The 23,271-nt window shown below is 65.9% G+C and overlaps 1 protein-coding gene across 1 annotated transcript in view; it reads left to right on the top strand.

Moving 5' to 3' along the window:
* Window positions 1–2,664: 2,664 nt before the first annotated feature.
* Window positions 2,665–23,271, top strand: part of KCNK9 (potassium two pore domain channel subfamily K member 9) — a 39,100-nt gene continuing 18,493 nt past the window's right edge. Inside the window, exon 1 of the mRNA XM_080646836.1 lies at window positions 2,665–4,121. Coding sequence (XP_080502962.1) covers window positions 3,455–4,121 — 667 coding nt within the window. The 5' untranslated portion in view covers window positions 2,665–3,454. The remainder of the gene's footprint in view (window positions 4,122–23,271) is intronic.

The raw sequence follows: 23,271 nt of genomic DNA on the forward strand, positions 1-23,271 counted from the left end.
GGTGGCTGGGCCTGCACCCTCATTACCGGCCTCCTTCCCCCACCTTGGCTCCTTAGCGATGCTTTCCCAGGGCTCTCATTGGGTGAGGGGTGAGCCACACCCAGCCAGTCACTGTGGGCAGGGGGCATCCTGGGCTCTGATTGGCTACACTGAGCTCAGCATCCACTTCCAGGCTGGGCTGGAGTTGGGGTTTCCAGAACCACTGGGGCAAAGGGAAGGTGCGAGGTGTCTCCCCACCACGACCCCGCCCCCTGCAGAGACCAGCCTGACCTTTCTGGACTGTCACAGCCACCACAGGCCAGCTGAGACCCCTTGGGGAAGAGCTCTGGGGGCGCAGGGGAGGGGTCAGGACAGGCTGCACCAGGAGCCCACGTTCTACCTGTGGGTCAAGGCCATGGGAGGAGAGCTGGGCGTGGAGAGGGGGTGGGGCAGATGGGCAGGCCAGGGCACCCTCTGCTCCCCCCCCCCCAGCCCCCCAGATTCTGCCCTGAGGCCCGGCTCCCGCCTTGTGTCTCTGGAGTCCAAAGCCGTATGTTGGAGGAGAGAGAAGGGAGACCAGCATTTGGGGGCGGTCTGTGGCGGACGTGGCCCTTGAACTTGGGCTCAGAAGGCAGCGGGCCTTGAAGGAGCGCTGGGCGGAGCTGGGCGGAGGCGCTAGGCCGGATTGCCCGTGTCCCTGGGCACGGGGTTCTCGGGCTGGAAGTGTTCCCATCGGTAAAACGGCGGCTTGGACTAGTTTCTCCCCCAGGTCCCTTCCAGGACGCGCACGAAGCGGTTCCGTTTTCCCGAAAGGCTGTCTGCAAACCCAATAAAAGGCTCTTCACACAGCGTGGGCTCTGCTGGTGGAGAGCGTGCCCGCCCCCGCTCCCGCACCTGCCCGCGGCGCCTGGATGCCCCTCCCCAGGTTGGCTCACAGCGGGCGGACCTGTGGGTCGGAGTCCAGAGCCCCCTGGCGGCGCCCCGCTGCCCGCCGCTTTCGGACGGCGGGGGCCCGACGGCTGTGACTCAGGGTGGCTCCGCTGCGGGGCTCCCGGAGGCCCGGCTGGGGTTCCGTCGTGGGCCGAGCCGCCGCGCAGTTAGGCACCAGCTGCTGGGAATCCTGGTCGCCCGCCCGCGGTGACTCACCGGGCAGCGGGCTCCATCGCCAAGCGCAGGGGCCTGGTTTCCAAAATGAATTCTAGGGGGAGCGCCTTGGGGCGGGACTTTCGCCCCCTTTCTCCCACCTGGCGCTCCAGGAAGCCCGCGGACCCCGCGGAGACCCCGCGGCCGGAACAGAGCGCGGGCCTCCTTTCCCGGAGCGGCGGGGGCGTACGCACTCACGAGCCCCTGAAATGTGTGGAAAGCCGGGGAGCCTCCGTGAAGCTGAGGTTCCCCAGCCTCGCTCGGCCCCGAGTCCCTGCGGACCGGGAGCCGAAGCACGGCCCGAGGGGAGGGGCGACTCAGAGGGGCCAGGGCGCCTGAGCCCGCGAGTTGCGCGAGGGTTGGATTTGATCCCCTGGCCGACTTCCCAGCATCCAAGTCCACCTCTGCCCCAGCTCTTAGCCCGCCGCCGGGGGGCGCCCCTTTCCTCAAGTCTCCATCTCTTCCTTGGCCGGGTCCAAGGCCTGGCCCAGAGAAGGGGAGCCTGGGGTGGGGGGTGTCTCCGCGGCTTCAACCTGCCCATTTCGAGCTCCAAGAGATTAGGGGGCCCGTGGTGAAAGGACTCCTCTCGACGATCCGAAGGGAGATGAGGGAAGAGGGCAACGGAGGCTGCCAAGGGAAGGGGATAGAGCCAGGCGAGGCTTCCGCTCCGGACACACGGAGTCAGTGCGCCCCAGCAGGAGGGGGGCCGCGCGTTCAGTCCCTGGCTGGTTGGGAGAGGGGCCTTGCGCTGCTCGGAGAACAGGGGGAGAGGCCGGTGGCGTTCGGATGCACCCGCGCCCAGCCTCGGGGAACCTAGGAGTGTTTCTGGGAAAAGCCACAGAGAGAAAAGAGGGGTGCGGCCCGGACCCCAAGAATGGCAACCCCTGCCATCCTCGGCACTCTCCGGGGTAACGGTTCAGGTCGGTAGGTTCTGGCAGGACGCTGGAGGGAGCTGAGGCGACCCTGGGTACCCCACCACGCGATGAGGCGGTGCCCCCAGCCAGTGGCACAGGCGCCGGCGCCAGGTAGCTGGCCCTGGGGAACCGCGCGCGCTCCCCGCTCCCGGATGCACACGGCCCCCTCTGCTGGTGCCCCGCCCTCGGCCGGGTGTCTCCTCTCCCTTCAGCCGCCTGTCGGTCTTCTTGGGCTGAAGCCCCTCTCCTCTCCCAGCCCCGGGTCCCGCAAACTCTCCGCCCCGCTCGGCGGCGCGCGCTCGCAGGGAGCCTAGGACTCAGCAGCCGCCTTGTCTTCCCAGCCTCCGCGCTGAAACCTGCTGCTGGCTCCGCCTCCACCCTCACTCCCCAGACACCTAGTCCTCCGCCCGCCCCCGCCCCTCCCGGCACCGGCCGCCCCTCCCGCTCCCTCCGTGCGCACCCTGCGCCGCGCTCGGTCTGCAGCGGGAGCTGCCGCGGCCACCTCGCCAGCTGGCCGGGGACCAGGCGGGAGGTGGCGCGCCCCGGAGGCTGCGGGGGGCGGGGGAGGGAGGAAGAGAGGAGGAAGGCCGGGCCTCCGCGTAGCCCGGCCCCCGCCCCCCGCGGCCCTCCCGCCGGAGCGGGGCTGCACGCGCGCGCGCGCGCGCACACACACACACACACACACACACACACACACACACACACTCGGGCTCCCTCCGGCGCTCACGCACGCAGCGCCCCGGGCAGATCAGCGCCGCAGCCGCCTCCCCAGACGCCTGGACGCCGGAGGGCCCCGACCCCGGCGCGGCTGATGCGCCCGCGCCCGCCCTGCAGCTCCGCGAGGCCCGCGGGACCCCTCCCGCCGCCGCCGCCGCCGCGCCCGCCGCCCTCGGAGAAGCGGGCTGGACGACCGCCACCGCGCCGCCTCCCGGCCGCCCCCGAGGCCGCTCCGCCGCGGGCTTTGCCGCCCGGAGGCCGCGCCCCTATCCCGCGCCTCGGGGGCTGATCGGAGCAAACTTGGTGGACCGGCCAACGCCCGGCAGGGACCCCTCCCAGCCCCTGCGCGCTCGGGTGGGCCCTGAGCCCTCGGACCTTTGGGCCTCGGGCTGCCCCGCCCGCTGCACCTGCCCGGCCCCTTCCCCGCCGGCTGGGGACTCCGGAGACGCCGGCACTTCGCAAACTTTTCCACACCCCCCTCGAGGGGGGCCGAGGAGAGGTAAACGGAGAAGGAGGTCCCGCCGGGCGCGCGCAAACCTGTGGGCTCCTAGCGGGGCGCCGCCGCCCGGGAGCCGGACCCCGAGGGGCGCAGGCCCCGGAGGCCGCCTTCGGGCCGCGCTCCCGCTCCTGCCCCTGCTTTTCCGGCGGGAGCAGGGGGCGGGGAGCGGAGGGCCGCGCGGTGCCCGGAGGCGCCGCCGTGCATGGCCCTGCGCAGTGGGGCGGGCTGCTTCGGCCGGGTCTGGCGCAGGGTGTCGGGGCTCCCGGACGCCTGGCCGCGGCGCTCCAGTAGCCTCCTGTGCCTGTCCGCCTTCTCGCCCGAGCCCGGGCCCGCGCCACCCCTGCCCCGCCGGCCGCCTCGCGGTGGCGGCGGCTGTGGCGTCCCCGGCGGAGGGGGGCACCCCCAGCCTCCCCGCCCCCCGCCTCCCCGCTGCTGCTGCTGCTGCTGCTGCTGCTGCCGCCGCCGCTTACAACTTGGAGGCGGCGGCGGCGGCGGAGGCGGCGGCGGCCGCCGGGCGCTGCAGTGGGACGCGCGCGGCTGCGAGCCTGCGGGACATGCCCCCCGCGCCGGCTCCCTGCTGGCGGCCATGAAGAGGCAGAACGTGCGGACTCTGTCCCTCATCGTCTGCACCTTCACCTACCTGCTGGTGGGCGCCGCCGTCTTCGACGCCCTGGAGTCGGACCACGAGATGCGCGAGGAGGAGAAACTCAAAGCGGAGGAGACGCGCATCAAGGGGAAGTACAACATCAGCGGCGAGGACTACCGGCAGCTGGAGCAGGTCATCCTGCAGTCGGAGCCGCACCGCGCCGGCGTCCAGTGGAAATTCGCCGGCTCCTTCTACTTTGCCATCACGGTCATCACCACCATAGGTAAGGGCTGGGCGCCGCCGGCTCCCTGCGCCGCCCGGAGGAGCCGGGGAGGCGGCCGAGCGCGCGGCGCGGGGCTGGGTGTGGGGAGCCTGTCGCTGGGGCTCCTCCCGCAGCGCCCCTCCCGCCTCCCTCGCGAGCCCCCTCCTCTCGGGCGCCTGGTGCCTGGAGGACCCCAGCCGGGCTCTCCCCGGCGCAGGTGCCTGGACCCGGCGTGTGAGCCTCGAGCGTGCGGGATCCGGGAGGGCGGAGGCGCCACTCTGCGAAGCGAGTGGAGGCTAAGAATAATCCCCGGCAGACACCCTCCCACCGCCCTGCGGGGCTGGGCTGCGCGGCTCCAAGCCTTACACTTACTACCTCTCCCGAGTTGGGGAGGGTGGCCTGCCTGCCATCGGCGCGCGTGGAGAGACTCAGGTGGCCAGGGACGGCTCCTGGGGCGTGGGAGGCGCTGACCCTCGCTAGCCAGCGTCGGAGGAGCCCAGATTTCAGCCTCCTCCCTGCCGGCGCCTCTTCTTCGAATTCTGCAGCGTGTCGTGCCAGGCCTGGGGGGAGAGAGTTTGTGTCTGGTGACTGGTGAGGGATTGGCAGCTGGTGAACTGTGCTGGGACCAAGGAGGAGGGCCAGGGGACCGTCCCGGCCTGCCCACCCCAGGGCTGCGGGCAAAACCAGTCTGCGTATTGCCTGCAAACCAGAGAAGTTGGCCCCCGGCTGGGGGGAGCCCTTTGGTAGGCCCTGGGGGCTCCCCTGGCCCCCATGAGGTGCTGTGCACCCAGCGTTCTCTGGTGGGTGCCAGGCAGACGCTGAGGCCCGGGCTTTGTGAACTTGCAGGCATTACACTTTGAGAGGGACCTTTGGGAGCTCAAGCAGGTCCCTTCCTCCCAGGTTTGTGGGTGCCCGCCCGGCAGGAGGAGGTGGTGTCTGACCCGCAGCTTGTCCCAGCCTGCACCCTGCCCTCCACACCCTCTCCTCGCCCTGTTAGGGCCACCGTGCTGGCCTGGGGGTCTCTTTCCCGCCCCCCTCCAGTCCTGTCCGTCCCGCACCAGGGAAGAGGCCCCCCCCCTCTGCTGTCCCCTCGGCATTTGCCGTCTGGGGAGCTCTGCGTGCTGGCGGAGCGGCTCGCTGTGCCATATGCAACAGGAAGTCCCGGCTCGGCCTGTCTTCCCTTCTCGCTGCAAACACTTTTCAGAGTCATCTTGTCAGAAATGTTTAATTCATTGCTGCAGCGTCTCATGGTTTTGGAAGGAAGTTGTCCTTCTGTCGTCTCCATAACCAGCTTTGCTCTGCGTCCGCCACACCTCTGGCCGAGGCCAGAACCCAGGAGAGCCTTCCTTGCCCGCGTGTGCACCCGGTGCCGGACGGGCCAGCCGGTCGTGGTCATGACGGTCCTTTCTGTCTGTGAACTCCCACTGTGAGTTGTGGCCGGAACACACACGCGCAGGCAAGGCCCTGGGGGTCAGAGCCTGTGAGCTGGAGGCCAGAGAGCAAGACAGATACCCCTAAACTGAGCCCCGGGGCGGGGAGGCCCCCCTCCCCTGGTCTTCAGTGATCCTCACCCAGGACAGGGACGTCTGGCCGCTCTCGGGGACACGCCACGCTGGGCCGATCCCAGGAGCTGACTCCACTAGGAGAGGGTGGGAGTTGAAATCGAACCTAGAGATGTTGGTTTGCCTGAGAAAAGAAACTGTTAGATAAAATTTGCGCGGGGTGTGTTTATTGATTCTGATGGGTAGTTCTGGGCCTGCGCTTCTCACGGTGACGATTCCAAAGAGAAACCATCGGGAGAGGGTGGCCCAGCCGAGGTGTTATCATAGCGAGGCTGCTGGTGTGCCCCAGGGCGCCTGGCGACAGCGTGGATCCTTCTCTCTGCCTCTACTGAGCCGTCAGCTGCTTTACCGGAGAGAAAAGCTGGAATAATCCGTAAGGTCAGGAAGAAAAGATGGTCCTCGCTCAGCTGCCCTGGGGGCGGGAAGACACTGAGCTTGGAGCCTGAGTCCGGCCACACTGGGCGTTTCCCAGCTCCCAGCCTCAGTTTCCCCACCCGTAGGAGAGAGAGGCATTGCACAGTGGCCACCTGCCAGGTGGACTCTGAAGGGCTGGGGGAGCCCTGGTACCTGCAGACACCAGCGGCGGGAACGCTTAGTAGGTGCGCACCGGCTCCCTGCCCAAGCCTGCCTGTCCTGCGCTCTGCCCCAGGAAGCTGGTTAGTGGAGCCCTCGAATTTACAGGAAACAAAGCACCTTTCTAGTTAATTCTGTTTGTTTTCTTCTTTTTTTAATATAAATGCAAATGAAGGTGCTCCAGGCCTAGAACAAAACCCAGCCCCAAGCCGGCCTCCCAGGCGTCGTCTCCTGTCCAGCAGGGGCCTTAGTGATCAGGTTCCTCACGTTGGCTCGCTCCTGCAGCCCTGGGCGTGGGGCGTGGGCTTCCGCTCGCGGCTCTCACTTGAGGTGGGGCAGGACCCGGGCACTCGCTCCACTAAGGGACCCGCTTCTCGGAGGCAGCTAATGGCTTGCTCTGGGAAATGGATCTTAAACACGTTTATAATGACCACTTCGCGTCGGATCTGCGGCCGCGCCTTCGAGAAAGGCTTTGGAGGGACATGTGCTGAGTCTCGCGGGAGCCCTGGGCACAGCGTAAGGAGGACACTCAGAGGTCCAGGGCCCGAGGGCGGCTTCCGCTCTGCCGTAAGCCCAGCCCCGCCGCCTCCTCCCGCGGCTGCTTTGATGTCGATGCTGCTTGTAGCCACGTCCCCGAGATCATGCTGTTGATTCTGCTCGTGGGGAGCCTAGGCCTGTGGGACTCGGCACCGAGTTCCAGATGGAAAGCCTGTGGTGCTTGTCTGATCGGCAGGACGGTTGGGAAGCTCTCCCCAACCCCCAGGCTGTTGGTGGAGGCGGAGGTGGTGGTGGTGGTGGTGATAGAGGCAGAGGTGATGGTGGTGATGGAGGTGGTGGTGATGGTGATGGTGGTGGTGGTGATGGAGGCAGAGGTGATGGTGGTGGTGGTGGTGGTGATGGAGGCAGAGGTGGTGATGGTGATGATGGAGGTAGAGGTGATGGAGGCAGAGGTGGTGATGGTGATGATGGAGGTAGAGGTGATGGAGGCAGAGGTGGTGATGGTGATGATGGAGGTAGAGGTGATGGAGGCACAGATGGTGATGGTGATGATGGAGGTAGAGGTGATGGAGGCAGAGGTGATGGAGGTGGTGATGGTGATGGAGGCAGAGGTGGTGATGGTGAGGATGGAGGCAGAGGTGGTGATGGTGATGATGGAGGCAGAGGTGATGGAGGTGGTGATGGTGATGATGGAGACAGAGGTGATGGAGGTGGTGATGGAGGCAGAGGTGATGGTGGTGATGGAGGTGGTGGTGATGGTGATGATGGAGGTAGAGGTGATGGAGGTGGTGATGGTGATGGAGGCAGAGGTGATGGTGGTGATGGAGGTGGTGGTGATGGTGATGATGGAGGCAGAGGTGATGGAGGCACAGATGGTGATGGTGATGATGGAGGTAGAGGTGATGGAGGCAGAGGTGATGGAGGTGGTGATGGAGGCAGAGGTGATGGTGATGGAGGCAGAGGTGATGGAGGTGGTGACTGGTGACGCGGAGTGCTGGCTGCCGGGCTGCCAAGAGCTTGACTTGAGTCCCTCTGTCTGGGGCTGCGGCCTGGGTGCACTAGGGACCCTGGCAAACTTGTAACTTCCCTGCAGGAGGCGCTTGAGGCCAAAATGGGGTTCCACCACCAGCGGCCACTCCCGACAGCAGGGCCGGGGGCTCCACGACAGACACCCTTTTCCAATCTAGCACGGGACCGAAGTGGTTACCCCTTCAGGGTCACCGGAGAAGAAACCCGCTTAGAATTCAGGTCTCGCCTGGAGGGGCCAGGAGGGCGAGTTACAACCTGCCCTGTGTGAGGGGGAGGAAGGGGAGGTGGGGGAGCAGGAGACTTACATCTGGGGTGTGAGTCTCAGGTCCTTTGGGCCCATCTGGACGCGGGGTGGGGGTGGGGCGCTGCTGCAGGAGCCGAGGGGACCGCCTGGGAGCAGGCCTGCTGGCCGGGGTGGGCCCCGTTGTCTGCGGATGCAGTGCTGCACCTGCTCGAACCCAGGCTCCCCAGACGCCTCCCTTATCTCGCTCGCACGGAGAGCCCTGAGCAGAGCGTTGGGGTGAGGGCTCGCCCCGCGTCCCGGGCCCTCGGTGCAGCTTTCCCAGCGTGTTTGCGCCTCACGGGCCGCGGCCTGGTCTGTGCTTTGCTCTGGGGACCGTCTAGATGACAAGATAAGGCCCGGCCTTCGCGGGAGGGAAGCTGGAAACCCAATCGGTGCTCGGTGCTTGGTGCTCGGTGCTGTCCGGCATGAGGAGCAGGAACAGCTGAGCCGTTAACCCCTCCCCTGCTGCCTGCAGAGTGGGCCTTGCCCTCCAGAATCTTCCTGGCTTTCTCCTGGGCCCTGGGCAGCTCACCGCCAACCCCCCTCTCCCCCGCCTCCCTCAGGCCCAGCGTTGTTGGTACCAGACCGGGTCCCTTCTCACGGGCACATTCCACACCCTGGCACTCACTCTGCCCCGAGGCTGGAGGGGTGCTGCCCCACTTCACAGCCGGGGAGACCGAGGTGCAGAAGAGGCAGCGGGCCTTGAACGCCACTTCCAGTCTCCTCACAGCTCACACGCACCCTTCGTCAGCGCAGGCACCCACTTACGCGCTCACCCCTGCCTCCGCCGAGCACCCCTGGGCCCTGCGTTCCCAGGCTCATTCCTCCCCTCATTCAGCGGTTTTAGCTCCTTCCCACGCCCGTGCCGGGAGGGGCGCAGGTGCCGGGACGGGTGCAGAGCTCCAGGACCACCTCAGCCCCCGGGCCTTGATGGGCGTCTCCACGCGCTCTGGCCTCGCCTCCTCCCTGCCTGTGGTCAGCAGATCCCAACCACGTGTCCTCTGAAACAGTCTCAGGAACTGGAACGGTCCCATCTCGCCGGGGCATTGGGGGCCTTGAGCACAAACCCTGTAACCAGCATGCAGACCAAGCAGCAGCCCCGGACCCCCCACCAGCCAGCCTCTTGCATGTCCCTAGAGGCAGGGACTCATTCCCCACACGGATGGGGGTGGGTGCGGATGGACGATGAGGGTGTGGCGTGAGGCTCTGATCTGGGGGGGCTGCCGTGTGGGAATGTGTGTGTGGGGGGGTCTTCTCTTAAAGGGCGGCTGGGCTCTGTGGTGGTCACCTGACAAGGAGGCAGAGGGTCTCCATTTAGAAGCTGGAAGTGAGGGGCCGGGCCTGGGAGCGGGGGCGCTCAGCACGCGGATGTGGGTGAGCCTGCGGTGGGGAGGGGTGTTGAGGTGGCCCCGGGGGTGACAGGTATGGGCATCAAGACCGACAGGCGACACCCTGGGACCTGTCCTCTGAGGCCTCGCCTGGCCAGGGGCACAGGCGGCAGGGACCCCGGCGGGTGGCCTGAGAAAGGAGGGCCCCTGGGCAGAGGAATTCTGGGATGAGAATACGGTGGGGTCTCCCCCTGCACAGTGGCCCCCTCCGGGCCTGCCTGGGGCGGGGCCTGCTGTCAGTCCTTCAGGGTGTGTGTGTGAGGGCCCGCTGTCTGCCCCTCCCACCGCGGGACGTCTGTGTGAGAAGTTCCCCGTTGGGGCTGGCGCCCATCCGGTACTTGAGGGTCCTCGGACTATGGGCGGCGTGGAGGGGCGCACCTCCTCTCGGGAACATGTTTTGGAGGTTGGAGACGGCCCAGGCCCCGAGTTCCTTCCCATCATCCTCTGCTCCGTAAGCCGCGTGCCTCCCCCTGGGGGTTCTGGTCTGTGGGTGTGCCCCCCACTCGGCCTGGCCCTGCAGGAGGAGGCCACCTCGGCTCCCGCTCCCGTCGGTCCCCCTGTGGGTGCTGGTGGGGCCCCGCCTCTCCGGGCGGCCCCCTCGCTGCATCACCGTCCCGAGTGCTCAGTTCTCGGGCTCCCGGGCAGGGGCCTGGGCCTCAGATGGTGGGGGCCGGGTGCAGGCCTGGAGTTGGTCTGGGGCACAGAACAGAACCAGGTGTGGGGGGCGCAGGGAGAGGGCTGGTGGCTGATGGGAAAGTCTGCAGCCGGACGAGGAGAAAGGCAGGAGCGCTGTGAGCACGTGGCCGGTTGGGGACTTGGTGAGCAGACCTGGGGGAGTTCGCTCAGGTGGATTGGGGGGAGTTCGCTCAGGTGGATTGGGGGGAGTTCGCTCAGGTGGATTGGGGGGAGTTCGCTCAGGTGGATTGGGGGGAGTTCGCTCAGGTGGATTGGGGGGAGTTCGCTCAGGTGGATTGGGGGAGCGGTCAGGTGGATTGGGGGGAGTTCACTCAGGTGGATTGGGGGGAGTTCGCTCAGGTGGATTGGGGGGAGTTCGCTCAGGTGGATTGGGGGGAGTTCGCTCAGGTGGATTGGGGGAGCGGTCAGGTGGATTGGGGGGAGTTCGCTCAGGTGGATTGGGGGGAGTTCGCTCAGGTGGATTGGGGGGAGTTCGCTCAGGTGGATTGGGGGGAGCGGCTCAGGTGGATTGGGGGGAGTTCGCTCAGGTGGATTGGGGGGAGTTCGCTCAGGTGGATTGGGGGGAGTTCGCTCAGGTGGATTGGGGGGAGCGGCTCAGGTGGATTGGGGGGAGTTCGCTCAGGTGGATTGAGGGGAGTTCGCTCTTAGGGGGAGCGTGTCAGGTGGATTGGGGGGAGCGGGTCAGGTGGATTGGGGGGAGTTCGCTCAGGTGGATTGGGGGGAGCGTGTCAGGTGGATTGGGGGGAGCGGGTCAGGTGGATTGGGGGGAGCGGGTCAGGTGGATTGGGGGGAGCGGCTCAGGTGGGGCCGGTTAAGCTTGCTCAGGTGGGTGGGACAAGCCCAGTGAGTGTGGGGAGAACTGTGGGTGACACTTGGCTCCCCCCGAAGCAGAGGCTCTGGGAGATGGTGCTGGGGGCACAGAGCCTGGGGCGCGTGGTGCCCACTCGGCCCGGCTGAGGGACTCCCGGCCTCCGCAGGAAGCACCCTGCCCGCAGCTGTGCCCGCCGAGGTCTGCGTGTCTTGGACTCCGGGGGGTGACTGCTGGGCTGCCGGCTTCCCACCTCCAGTCTCGTCTGGGCCCCGGGACAGGGCCCGGCCCAGGGTGCTGCGGGCGGGGAGTGTTGGCCGAGTCGGTGCTGATGCAGAGCCCACGGGCGTGGAGGCTGTTTCTGGGGCAACGGCACCCGAGTGTGAGGACCCCGGCGGCTGGCAAACAGGTCCAATACCCACTCGGGACCGCGTTCGGGCGCGGGGAACCCGGCGGCTGGCAAATAGGTCCAACACCCACTCGGGACCGCGTTCGGGCGCGGGGGACCCGGCGGCTGGCAAATAGGTCCAACACCCACTCGGGACCGCGTTCGGGCGCGGGGAACCCGGCAGCTGGCAAATAGGTCCAACACCCACTCGGGACCGCGTTCGGGCGCGGGGAACCCGGCGGCGCAGAGGCCAGTGTGTGTTGATGCACAGGGTGGCCCCCATCGCTGTGGCGGGAACGTCGGGAGAAGCGGGGACAGAAGCCCACACGCTCCGGCGTGCCCACAGGCACAGCAGCAGCGGCTGCGGATTCACGCTCACACGCTCGTGCCCACGTGTGCCCCGTGTTCCTCGGCTCCTCAGAGCCAATCCGTTCGGGACTGTGCTCGGCTGCCTGCGGCAGAGAACCGGTTAACCGTGACTCGGCCCCACAGCCGTTTGCTCTTCCTCGTTTAGAATTCGGGGGCAGCAGCTGGGCTGACAGGCGGCGCCCCAATCCCTTCGGAGACTCCGGCTCCCCTCTTTCTGCTCAGCCGTGTTAGCTGGGCTTTCGTCCTCAGGCCGGTGCCTCACGGTGCCAAGGGGGCTGCCGTGCCTCCGGCATTGCCTCCCGCACCCTTCCCGACAAGGAGGAGGAGAAGAACAACAGACAGAGGCCCGTGCCCGCTGAGCCTGCTCCTTCTAAGACGTACCTGGCAGCCCCTTCAACGACTCCTGCTCACATCTCATTGGTCGGGACTGTGTCACATGACCAACCCTAGCGGCAAGGGAGTCTGGCACGTGGGGCAGGTGGTTCTACGGGGAGGAGGGCGTGGACACAGGTAGTGTAGGGCACCACGGTGTCTGTGGTGCTATTCCCACCATCACGGAACCCCTTTTCTCTTTACGTGGATAGCAAACATCACCTAGCTCAGTGGTCGGCAAACTGCGGCTCGCGAGCCACAGGCGGCTCTTGGGCCCCTGGCGTGTGGCTCTTCCACAAAAGACCACGGCCTGGGCGAGTCTATGTTGAAGAAGTGGCGTTAGAAGAAGTTTAAGTTTAAAAAATGTGGCTCTCCAAAGAAATTTCAGTCGTCGTACGGTTGATATTTGGCTCTGTGGACAAATGAGTTTGCCGACCACTGACCTAGTGTGTCTGCAGGCCGCGGGGAAATGTACTTTAACAGCTGTACATCCACCGAATGAACATACTGCTGTCTACTTAACAATTCCGTTATTTATAGTGATTTTAAAGAATCCCTCCCCACTCTTGCCAAGAACAGATCATCGAACTTCTTTATTGAACGTCTGTGTGTATAGATGTTGCTGTTTTTTTTTAAATATGTTTTTATTGATTTCAGAGAGGAAGGGAGGGGGCGAGAGAGATAGAAACATCAATGATGAGAGGGAATCATTGATTGGCTGCCTCCTGCACGCTCCACACGGGATGGAGCCTGCAACCTGGGCGTGCGCCCTGACCAGGAATCGAACTGTAACCTCCTGGTTCATAGTTCAATGCTCAACCACTGAGCCACACTGGCTGGGCTGTTTTTTTGTTTATTTTTTATTTTTTATTTTTTTATTTGAGCAACTCTCAGCATGCTGGGAATGTGTCTGATGTTCTTACCTTTTCAGCACGTTTTCTTAGCGATCGGGGTTGGAAGGCTGGTGCCTAATCTCAGACATGGCTCATCCATGGGGTTTGTGGGTACAGTTACAGACACGCAGAACCAGGAGGGGTGGGAGCCCGTGGGTCCTGGTCTCGCTCCAGGGATGGAGAGGTTTCACCGGGTCAGTCTGGTCCAGCCAATTGGCTGCGGTCACTGAAATGCAGAACGGGGGTTGATTGGTCATGTCTGCCATGGTTATGCAGAAGAGTGCTGTGTGTGGTTGATGGGTCATGTCTGCCATGGGTGCAGAAAGGACAGTGGTGGCACGCTCGCCATCGCCCCCTCTCCCCCCTCTCCCCGGGCTCGTGAAAGAGAGGACTTCTGAGACGGAGGGCTTTTCTGTGCGGGAACGCTCCCACTTTGGAAACGGTGGCTGTTGCCCGTTCACTGTCTTTTCCAAGGCAGGTTCCCGTCTACCTTGGTGTCCCCCTGTGTAGACTGTGGGTGACCCGCCTCCCCGCCTCCTTCAGCACGTTTGGGGGTGTATGAAGTTACTGTGCTTCTTTTATTTATTTTTTTAAAAATATATTTTATTGATATTTTACAGAGAGGAAGAGAGAGGAATAGAGAGCTAGAAACATCGATGAGAGAGAAACATCGATCAGCTGCCTCCTGCACACCCCCCACTGGGGATGTGCCCGCCACCAAGGTACATGCCCTTGACCGGCATCGAACCCGGGACCCTTGAGTCCGCAGGCCGACGCTCTATCCACTGAGCCACACCGGTTTCGGCCGTGCTTCTTTTAAACTTCTTTCCTAATTGGGCTTTTCCACCGGGAGCAGGCGGTGCTGCCGAGTGAGAGCGTTTACATAAACGCGCATAAAGTTCTACGTAAATCTCCGACATCAGACTCGTTCACGGTGCTCCGTGAATCCCTTTCAAGGGTGGAACACAGGTGACTACGGGCTACGTCACCCTGCACGCGGGCTGGGCGAAGCAAGTGCACACCGAGGGTGTAAAGGATCACCATGTGGTAAACGTCTGTGCCTGGAATGGGGCCCGTTCTCCGTTCAGTTCGCTGCCGTCCCCGTCGTCATTACCTCAGGCCGCCTCACTCGCTCTGCGTGGCCGCCGGCTCTGTGTGCCCCTCACCTCGGCGGCTCTGTGTGCCCCTCACCTCGGCGGCTCTGTGTGCCCCTCACCTCGGCGGCTCTGTGTGCCCCTCACCTCGGCGGCTCTGTGTGCCCCTCACCTCGGCGGCTCTGTGTGCCCCTCACCTCGGCCCTTGCTGTATTACGATCTGATGAGCATCACCCTTCCTACCTGGCCTCGGAGGGAGGCCCGTTCGTGTCTTCCTGTGCTTTGTGGCGTTGGCTTGCCATGTCTCCTTGTGTGGCTGACCGTTTCGGTCTCGGGAACGTGATGCTGTGTGGCAAACGTTTTGACTCGAGGGCCACAATGGGTTCTTAAACTGGACCGGAGGGCCGGAACAAAAGCATGGATGGAGTGTTTGTGGGAACTAATATAAATTCAAAGTAAAGGAGCGGAGGGGAGAGCAAGAGAACCGGATAGAACAGCCGGATCCGGCCCGCGGGCCGTAGTTTGCCCACGGCTGGGCTAGAGGCACACAGGTCCACGCGTGTTACTTCTTCTCGGTGGAGACAAGCTTGCCCGTACAGAACACGCTTCTCGGTCGTGTTAGCTACTTGTTGCCCTAAGTTCTTTCCCCTGGGTTATTTCTGTGCCTCCTTCTGTCACCAGCATTTGTCATAGAGATGTTCATGGCTTTAGCTCAGTTCTACCCTTCCTCTTCTAGGAAGATGTTGAGACAGCGTGTAACAAAAGTCATGAAAATAAGGTAGAAAGCCCCGGCCCCAGGTCAGGGCTGTCCGTGCGTGTCCGTGCGTGTCCGTGCGTGTGAGTCACGTGGGTTCGCCTGCAGGGTGGCTGTGGCGGAGTGCGTCTTTGCTGGGATCTTTCTAGGAGGAAGGACGAAAAGCGAGCACGTCAGATGCTCTCGCTGCTGCTACCGGGAGTGTTGGGTGATGAAATGTGCACGGATGGGAGCTCATTCATGCCTTCCTCGAGGATTCGCCGAGTACCGTGTGGTGTCAGGAGCGTGGGTGGGGCCCACCTGAGTGTGGCGGACGGGGAGTTCCCCAGGTGATGTGCAGGGAGCGCTGGAACTGGTCTTGGGGTGCCACGTCCAGGGCCATCCGGGGCCCAGGCGCCTTTGACTCCCAACTTGGTCCTCTGTAGTGTGTTGGTATGTTTGCTGGTGTGGGTCCCATCTCTGTTCCAGGCAGGAGGAAAGATGGGTCAAGGGGGTTATGCCAGCTGAGATTGCCCTGCCAACAGAGTTTTCCTGGAAGCCCCACCCAGTAACTTCCGCTTCTGACTCATTGGTCAGGGGTGGGTCACATGGCCACGCTTAGGCCCATCATAGGAAGACGACAGAGAAGGGGGTGTGGCTTGCATGCCCCATCTCACACCTGCCTGGAGGCCTAGGGTTCTCGGAACCTAGACCCCCGGGGTTTAAGCTTGTTCAGGGACCCGCAGACTCTGACGGGGACAGCCCTCAGCCATGGGCTGGTCCCACCTGTCCTGGGCAGACCTCGCTTCCCCGTCTGCCCTTCATCGCCCACCTGGGGAATAATCTCCCGGATGAAGCTGGCCCTGAGGTCTCCAGTGACCGGCGATGGACACACCGTGGACCCGCTGCTGAAGGCACAGACCAGCGGCGGCTTGCTTCGGCATCTCAGGGTCCCAGGAGTCCCTTGGGAAGGACTCCGAGAAGATGGGGCTGAAAAGGGAATGTTCCCAGCCAGGAGGGAGCTGCCAGCGGGCCTTGATCTCCCCGCTGCTTTCTCCTCCCTCCAACACCTGCTCTCCACCCTGACGCCGGCCCAGGGACCCTCGCCTCCTTGAGCATTTCCTCCTGGGCCAGCAGCTCCACCCGGGCCCGAGGCTGCCCTCTCCTTCCATGGGGAGGGCGTGGCCGACTCTGTGCTTTAGGGGAGACGCGGGTCAGCCCTCCCCCACCGGCCGTGGGAGCCGGGCCATCGGAAATGCTCTGGGTTTTTCCTGCAGGTGCTCCTTCCAGCGCAGCCAGCCGGCTTTCTGGGCACACAGGAGCCCGCTCCCATGTGGCCCCTCCAGGGATGACCTAAGCATTTGTTTGTAAAGGGCTGGCGGGGGGCCACTGCCTTACGCAACACCCACGTTCCCCCTCGCCGCCCCCCCACGCCTGTTTCCCAGGGATCCCCAGGCCCCTGCCGATGTGCGTCCGCTGCCCAGGGGCCGTCGTTCGGTCCCGTCACTGCCCTGCTCCGAAGCCATCACGGCTCCCAGCAGCCTGCAGCCCAGGCCGCAGGCACCCTGCTCCCCGCAGACCGTCACCTGACCGCTGCAGAGCCTCCTCTGAGAAGTCCTCTCTGGCCGGCGGTGCCCGTCCTGTGTCCGGCAGCCCCCCCCTCCTTCCCCCCAGCTCAGCACCTGTCACCTGGGCTGCACTCCCCTCCCCGGAGCCCAGCCCTCCCACCGGCCCTCCCTGCAGGGCCCGCCTCTGCGGCCAGGTGTCAGGCTGCTGGGGGGCAGGCCCTGGGAGGTTGTTTGCAGAACCTGGAGCCAGTGGAACAGCCTCCCCGGGAGCTGTGTGTGTCTTTGTTCTGGAAGGTTCTCCAGGTCTTTCTGAAAAGCAAAATGCTCGAAACACAGCTGCCCGCCATTCGGAGCAGCAGGTGTTTGTAGCAGCGGAAGGCAGGGCCGTGGGAGGGCAGTCCCGCCGCATGGGTGTGGGGTTCCCCGCACCCTCGTCTGCCCACTCACGCAGGGGCTGCCCGTGTTGCCGCTTTTCCTCCCAATCCAGGGCACCCGCAGGCCTGCCCGGGTTCCGGGGCCCCAGGAGCTATTGTCTGAGGGGCCCTTCCTCCCCCCGGGCCTGGGCCTGCCCGGGTGGCTCACCCCTGAGCCCACGCAGCTGCCGGGCAGGGACAGAGTGTCTTCGTGGCGGGGCCCCGAGCACTGGTCTCCGACCTCTCCGCAGGGTGCGTCCAGGCCACAGGGTCAGGTTGCCAGCGCCCCACCCCTCGAGGTAGGATTTACCCACCGCCTGGGCACCACGGAAGGTTCTGGACTCTCCTTCCTTCGGGCAGGGGGAGCTGTCAGCCTGGCCCCAGCGGTGCCGGGAAAGGCCCTGCGGAGTTGGTGACCGCCCTAAAGCCGGGGCCGGGTCCCAGCTCCCAAGCCCTCGGGTCAAGTCCAGCTTCTGAGACCTGTGGCCCTCCCAGCATCCTCGCTGCTTCCGGGAGTCCTGGGGCTGGGACCGGGGCGGGTCCTCTCTGCCCCCCATGGTGGCCGGGTCCGGGTCCGAGAGCCTGGGCCCACCCTGCCCCGTCCCTCCATTCCCTGCTCTGGGGCGGCGGGGGCGGGGGGGGCCTCAGGCTCGGGCCGTTGTCATGGGGATTGCGCGTTGGGATCTATTCTGAGACCGAGTGTAGCGTGGTTTTTCATCCCTGGCGTCGGCTGTTGATTTCCCCCTTTCCCGGGCGAGAGGATCTGCGCGGATTTTGACTAGCCAGAGGCGTGGCTGGCGGCGTGGCCCAGACATCTCTGTGATTAGTGACAGGGGACTTGCGGGGACCCTCCAAAGGGGGGCTGCCCAGCCTGCCCCCAGCGGGCACAGCCTGGCTGATAGGCGCAATGTCCCTCCCCCAGCGTCTGCCTCTGGCCGGCGGGGTGACAGCAGGCGGGGCCTGCGCCCTCTGGGACACCGCCCCAGGCCGCTGGAACTCAGGGCGCGGTGGGGGCAGAGGCGGGTGCCCGGGCGGGTGCCGCTGCAGGCACGGGCTCCTGGTGCCGCCGGGTGCAGGCTGCCGGCCCTGGCCCTCACTCGTGGGAGTGAGAACTGTGTGTTTAGACGTTTAACACCGGCCTCGCCGGCTGCCTCGCACACCCCACCTGGACAGGCGCGGCCTCGCTGCTCCCTGCTCCCTGGCCTGGGGCGCCGTGAATGAAGCATGAACCTGAGAGGTGGGCCTGCTCCTGCCCCGTGAGGACATCGCTGCGCCTCCTGTCCCCAGGGCACAGAGCACCCAGTGAGGACACGGCCGAGGGGCTCAGGGAGTGCGTCCCCTGGGGGGGCACGGGAGGGAGGGAGGGCGGCGCTGGCCATGTGCAGCCCGTCTTTGGGGTCAGGCAGCCGGGACCCCGGGCATCCCCTGGGGATGGGCCGGCTTTGCAGCCTCAGGCTCTGGGAGCCGCCAGCAGGTGGCCCGCCGGTGCCCCAGCAGGCCGGCGGTGACTGTCCCCGGTAAGCCGCCTTCTCCTTAGTCATGAGGGCAGACCTGGTGGACCGGGAGGCAGCACCCGGTGAGGGCGGACGGCTGCAGGCAGTGGTCAGGGGCCAGTGCTGGCCGGTCCCTGCTCTGTGATGGGGGTTCCCCAGGGTGGTCATACGTCCCAGGGCTGGAGGTGGGAGGTCAGACAGTCTGCATTTGACCCCGTGTGAGGTTTCTACATTGAAAAAACAAAACATTCGAATCACACCAACAATACACAGTCGCTGTAAGCGAAGTTGGAAATGCAAGTAAAGAAAAGTGTCCTGATCTCCCACTTCCCAGGATCCCCCGTTCTTAGACTCCAGATGACACGGGCCCACACTGTTCTTACACACGCGCACACACACACACACACACACACACACACACGCACGCACACGGCGTCTGCTGCTTGTTCTTATCCACTTATTTCACCAAAGCCAGGCTCCTGCGAGAGGCCCCCTGTGCCTGTGGCGTGAGCCCGCAGTGTGGCAGGGAGCTACTTTGCCGGCGGAGTTATGGTGCCGGGTCTGCCCAGGAGTAAGGCCCAGCTCCCAAGGTCAAAGCCGGCCTGTCAGAGGCCACAGGTGGACACCCGCCACCATGGGTGGCTCCATCGCCCACCTGTGTGGTGGGACCTTGTTTATTTCTTTTTAAATATATTTTTATTGACTTCAGAGAGGAGGGGAGAGGGAGAGAGAGAAACATCAGTGCTGAGAGGAATCATGGATCGGCTGCCTCCTGCTCGCCCCACACCGGGGATGGAGCCCACAGCCCGGGCATGTGCCCCGACCAGGAATGGAACCGTGACCTCCTGGTGCCTAGGTCAGCGCTCACCCCCTGAGCCACGCCGCCGGCTGTGGGATCTTACTAAGCTCACCTGCGCTCTGCTGGGGCCATGCTGCCGGCTCCCAGGTTTGCTGCTGAAGGAATGTGTCGACGCCGCCCTTGCCCGCATTCCTCGGGACACATTCCTCGCAGTACAGTCAGCGTCACAGACGGCTCCTGCGCCCGCTCCGGCCCTCCGGCCCTGCGTCAGAAGGACAGCCAGACCCCTGCACCTGGGGGGGCCTCGCGAGCGAGCGGCTGATGTGGGGGTGCTCTGCCCGGTGCGGGGTCCCCTCCCCCAGCAGCTGCCAAGCCTCTGTGCTTACAGGGCAGTCGCACACATGACCGAGAGCCGGGGACTTAACTCCCGAGCCTCAGTCTTCCCATCTCCGCAGTGGGGACGAGGCTCACCCTGCAGGCTCTCCTGGGGTGGGATCTCACAGCGCCTGGACCCACATGGGTCAGGTGCCTGCCTGTGGCCTCTGACAGGCCGGCTTTGACCTTGGGAACTGGGTCTTACCCTTTGCAGCCCCAGGCACAGCCCCGCCCACGGACTGGCTCACCGGGACCTGGTTTATGTGCCGGCAGCCCTGACCTGCGGTGACTCGCTGCCCTCTGTGCCCCGCCCCGGGGTCTGAGGCGGGTTTATAAAGGGGGTGACAGGCGGGGGTGGGTGTGGCCAGGGGGAGTCTTACGTCCCTTCCGTTACCTCCAGTGTTACCTCCAGGTCCGCTGCTGTTCAGGGAGGAGAGGGAATAGGGGCCCCACTGGGCAATTGGCGTCATTGCCACAAAAACGGGGTCGTCACTGGGGTGGGTCAGAGGTCCCGAGACCTGAGGAACGTGGCGGGTCTGGGGGCTCTGGTCAGCGTCACTAAGGAGGGAAAGCAGGGTGCGGGGTGGCACTGATGGTTGGCCCAGCCGTTCCCCAAAGAGGAGAAAGGGGGAGAAGCAGGTGTGGGGGTCCTGTGGACAAGTCGGGGGCTCGAAGGCCCCAGGCCTCGCTGCCCGTGGCCTTGCTGCCCGTGGCCTCGCTGCCCGTGGCTCAGTGGTGTGGCCTTGCTGCCCGTGGCCTCACTGCCCGTGGCTCAGTGGTGTGGCCTCGCTGCCCATGGCCTTGCTGCCCGTGGCCTCGCTGCCCGTGGCTCAGTGGTGTGGCCTCGCTGCCCGTGGCCTTGCTGCCCGTGGCCTCGCTGCCCGTGGCTCGGTGGCGTGGAGAGTCGGGAGGTGACCCATGCTGCCTGCCCCGTGCCAGCCTGGCCTCGGGTGCTGCCGTGCCCAGTGTCCAGGGTGAGGGCTGTGGGCGCCGTGGGCATTGCTGGGCTGAGTGGGGGTTCAGGTGCGTTTCCGGCTGCCTCGGGGAGCGGTTGGGAGGCACATTTCGAGGCCCAGAGAGGATGGGGACCGAGCTCACGTCTCTGTCCTGTCCTGGGGGCTGCTGGGTCCCTCTTGGACACCTGAGCTTAAGGTGCTGGGGGGCGGGGAGCGTGCCAGGAGGAAGCAGTCCGGTTGAGGGTTAGGGCTGTGGTAAGCCCAGTGGCTGAGCGGGTGGGTGGCACCTGGCCTCCCCTGCCCACCTCCCCTGCAGTAGGGCGGGCGTGAGGGAGAAGGCCAGGCCTGGAGGAGGCCATGAGCCGGCCCCCAGGGAGCGGACAGTGACCCACGAGTGCGGGCAGGCCAGGCAGGCCAGGCAGACGCTGGGGGACCAGGCCGCCCGCCCGCCCAGCCCTGCAGTGGCCACCCCTGCACACCTCCAGATGCTGAGTGCACCTCCCCGCCCCCGTTGGCCAGCGGGCCGCTTTAAGGTGGTTGCCAGGGCAGCGGGCAGCAGAGCAGGCTCCCCAGGGAGGGCTGGAGTGAGCGGATGGGCTCGGCACCTCAGGCTCAGCTCTTGGGCGCCCCCTGGGGGCAGTGGGTCAGGGCCTCATTCCCAAGCAAGACCTGGGGAGCCGGGTTTGCGTCCCTCAGGGTCCAGGCTGGCACTGCCCTGACCCGTGGGGAACCCTGGGCCAGGCCCCCCGACAGCCGGGGCCTCCGCCCACTGGAGCGCCGTGGGTCCCAGCACCTTCGTGTGGGAGCTCTAGAGGCGCTGAGGCCCCCGCGTCTCGGCCTTGCACACACGGTGCTCCCGCCGGGAACGCCTCGCGGCCCACAGGCTGAGAGCCGCCAGCAGGGCCGCCTAAGGCCATCGGGAAACACAGGTATTTACATGACGATTCGTCCCAGCAGCACAGTTACAGTGATGAAGGAGCAACGAAAATGATGTTACGGTTGGGGGTCCCCACCACCCGAGGAGCTGTGTTAAAGGGCCGCGGCGTTAGGAAGGTTGAGAACCACTGCCCTAGAGGGGAGCGCTGGGCTGGCTCCCAGGAGGGTCTGGCCACCTGGAGACAGGCCCTTCTCTGCCCCTCCCTCCTCAGTGTCACGCTCCGGGTGGCTGCCCCCCCCCCACTGTCCCGGGCCTGCGCCCTCCCTCCCTGCGCCGGCCCCTCCCCGAGCCCCTGGCTGCCCCGCCCTGGCTCTCCAGGCCCCCAGCGGCCCCGCCCCGTGCTCTCCCGGGCTCCCTGGCCAGCTGGTGCCCTTAGCCTCCCCTTGCCTCTCTGCTCCATCTTCAGAGATGCGCCCGAGTGGACTTGTGTTTCATACCACGACCTTGACCTGAGACAGCCCAGGCCCTCGACTTGACTAAGGCCGATAGGAAGCCGCAGCCCGCGCCACCAGCTCCCTGTCGCTTCCCTCCCGGGAGGACGCGTGAGAGCCGGGGCGCTGTACCCCCAGCCTGGCGCGGTGGGCTTCTGCGACGGGGCGGCGGGAGAGGCAGCCGGGAGGCCCCGCATCCCTGCAGGGCAGGGCGCACCCCTCCGCGCGGACACAGGCCTTCGTGCACGCGGGGATCCTGGACGGGACGGCAGCTGTGCTCTCCGGCCCGTTCGCCCCTCCCCCCACCCCCATCCCGGGCTCCAGCACTCAGGTGTGGGGGTGTTAGCCCAGGGGAGGCAGCTGCGGAAGCTTAGGGCAGGGCCACGAGAGGGTGCACCCCTTTCCTCCCTGTGGCGTCCTGGCAGCTGCCTGGGTCCCGGGGCACCAGCGAGACCTGGGGGCAGTGCCATGGCTCCGGCTCGGCCCGCTGGCCTGCCCTGGCTGCCCCCGCGCCCTGCCCCGGCCGCATGGGGGCGTCCCCAGCTGTCCCGCACCTGTGGGGCCAGGGCTCAGTGGCGTTCCCTTGTGGGTCCTCGTTTCCTGGTCAGGTCCGCGAGAGGTTCCACTCAGAGAGGCTCAGCCACCTGCCCGAGGCCACACAGCCCATCAGGAGCACCAGACGCCGGAGTTCCATCCCGGCTCCAGCTCCACCCGACTTCCTGCAGCTCAGTGCCGCCTGGCCTCCCGGGACAGGGCGGGCTTCCTGGAGGCAGCGGCACTGGCGTGGAGTCCCGGGGAGGGCCAGCCCGCTGCCGAGGGGCAGCTCCCACTGGAGGGCACAGCAGGTGCAGCCATGTGGAGGGGGGAGGGTGGGCAGAATGGATCCCAGGCCAGGGGGCTGCGGGAAGGGGTGGCTGACTGAGGGGAGCACAGTGGGTGGAGGTGGGAGAGGGGCTGAGCCCGGGGTGGGGGAGGGGGTCCCGGCGTGGGGTGGGGGTGAGCAGGGCTGGGCATGATGTGTAGGAGAGATCGGGGGGCCGGGGACGGGGGCATGAGGAGGCTGTGGATGTGCCCAGGTGAGAGACGAGGGGCCGCACCAGGCGGGGTGTGGGAACCCGGAGAAGGGAGATCTGGGAGGCCGTGGCGGTCCTTCAGGAGGCAGCGGGGCAGCGGGCGAGCGCTGTGCCGGTTTGGTCCCTCCGAAGCTCGGCCTAAAGGAGAACGTTTCCGTTATTTCCAGGTGTGGGGGGACTTCCTGGAGGAGGGGCCGTCGGACAAGGCCCAGTGGGTCCAGCGCGTATTCCCTTCTCTGCTCCTCCCACCGCGGCGGCCCTGCCTGAGGCGGAGGGGAGGGGGCATGTGCCCAGGGCCCTGCCTGAGGCGGAGGGAAGGGGGCGTGTGCCCAGGGCCCTGCCTGAGGCGGAGGGGAGGGGGCGTGTGCCCAGGGCCCTGCCTGAGGCAGAGGGGAGGGGGCGTGTGCCCAGGGCCCTGCCTGAGGCGGAGGGGAGGGGGC

Source organism: Plecotus auritus (assembly GCF_963455305.1).
Source record: "Plecotus auritus genome assembly, chromosome: 11".
Lineage (NCBI taxonomy): Eukaryota > Metazoa > Chordata > Mammalia > Chiroptera > Vespertilionidae > Plecotus > Plecotus auritus.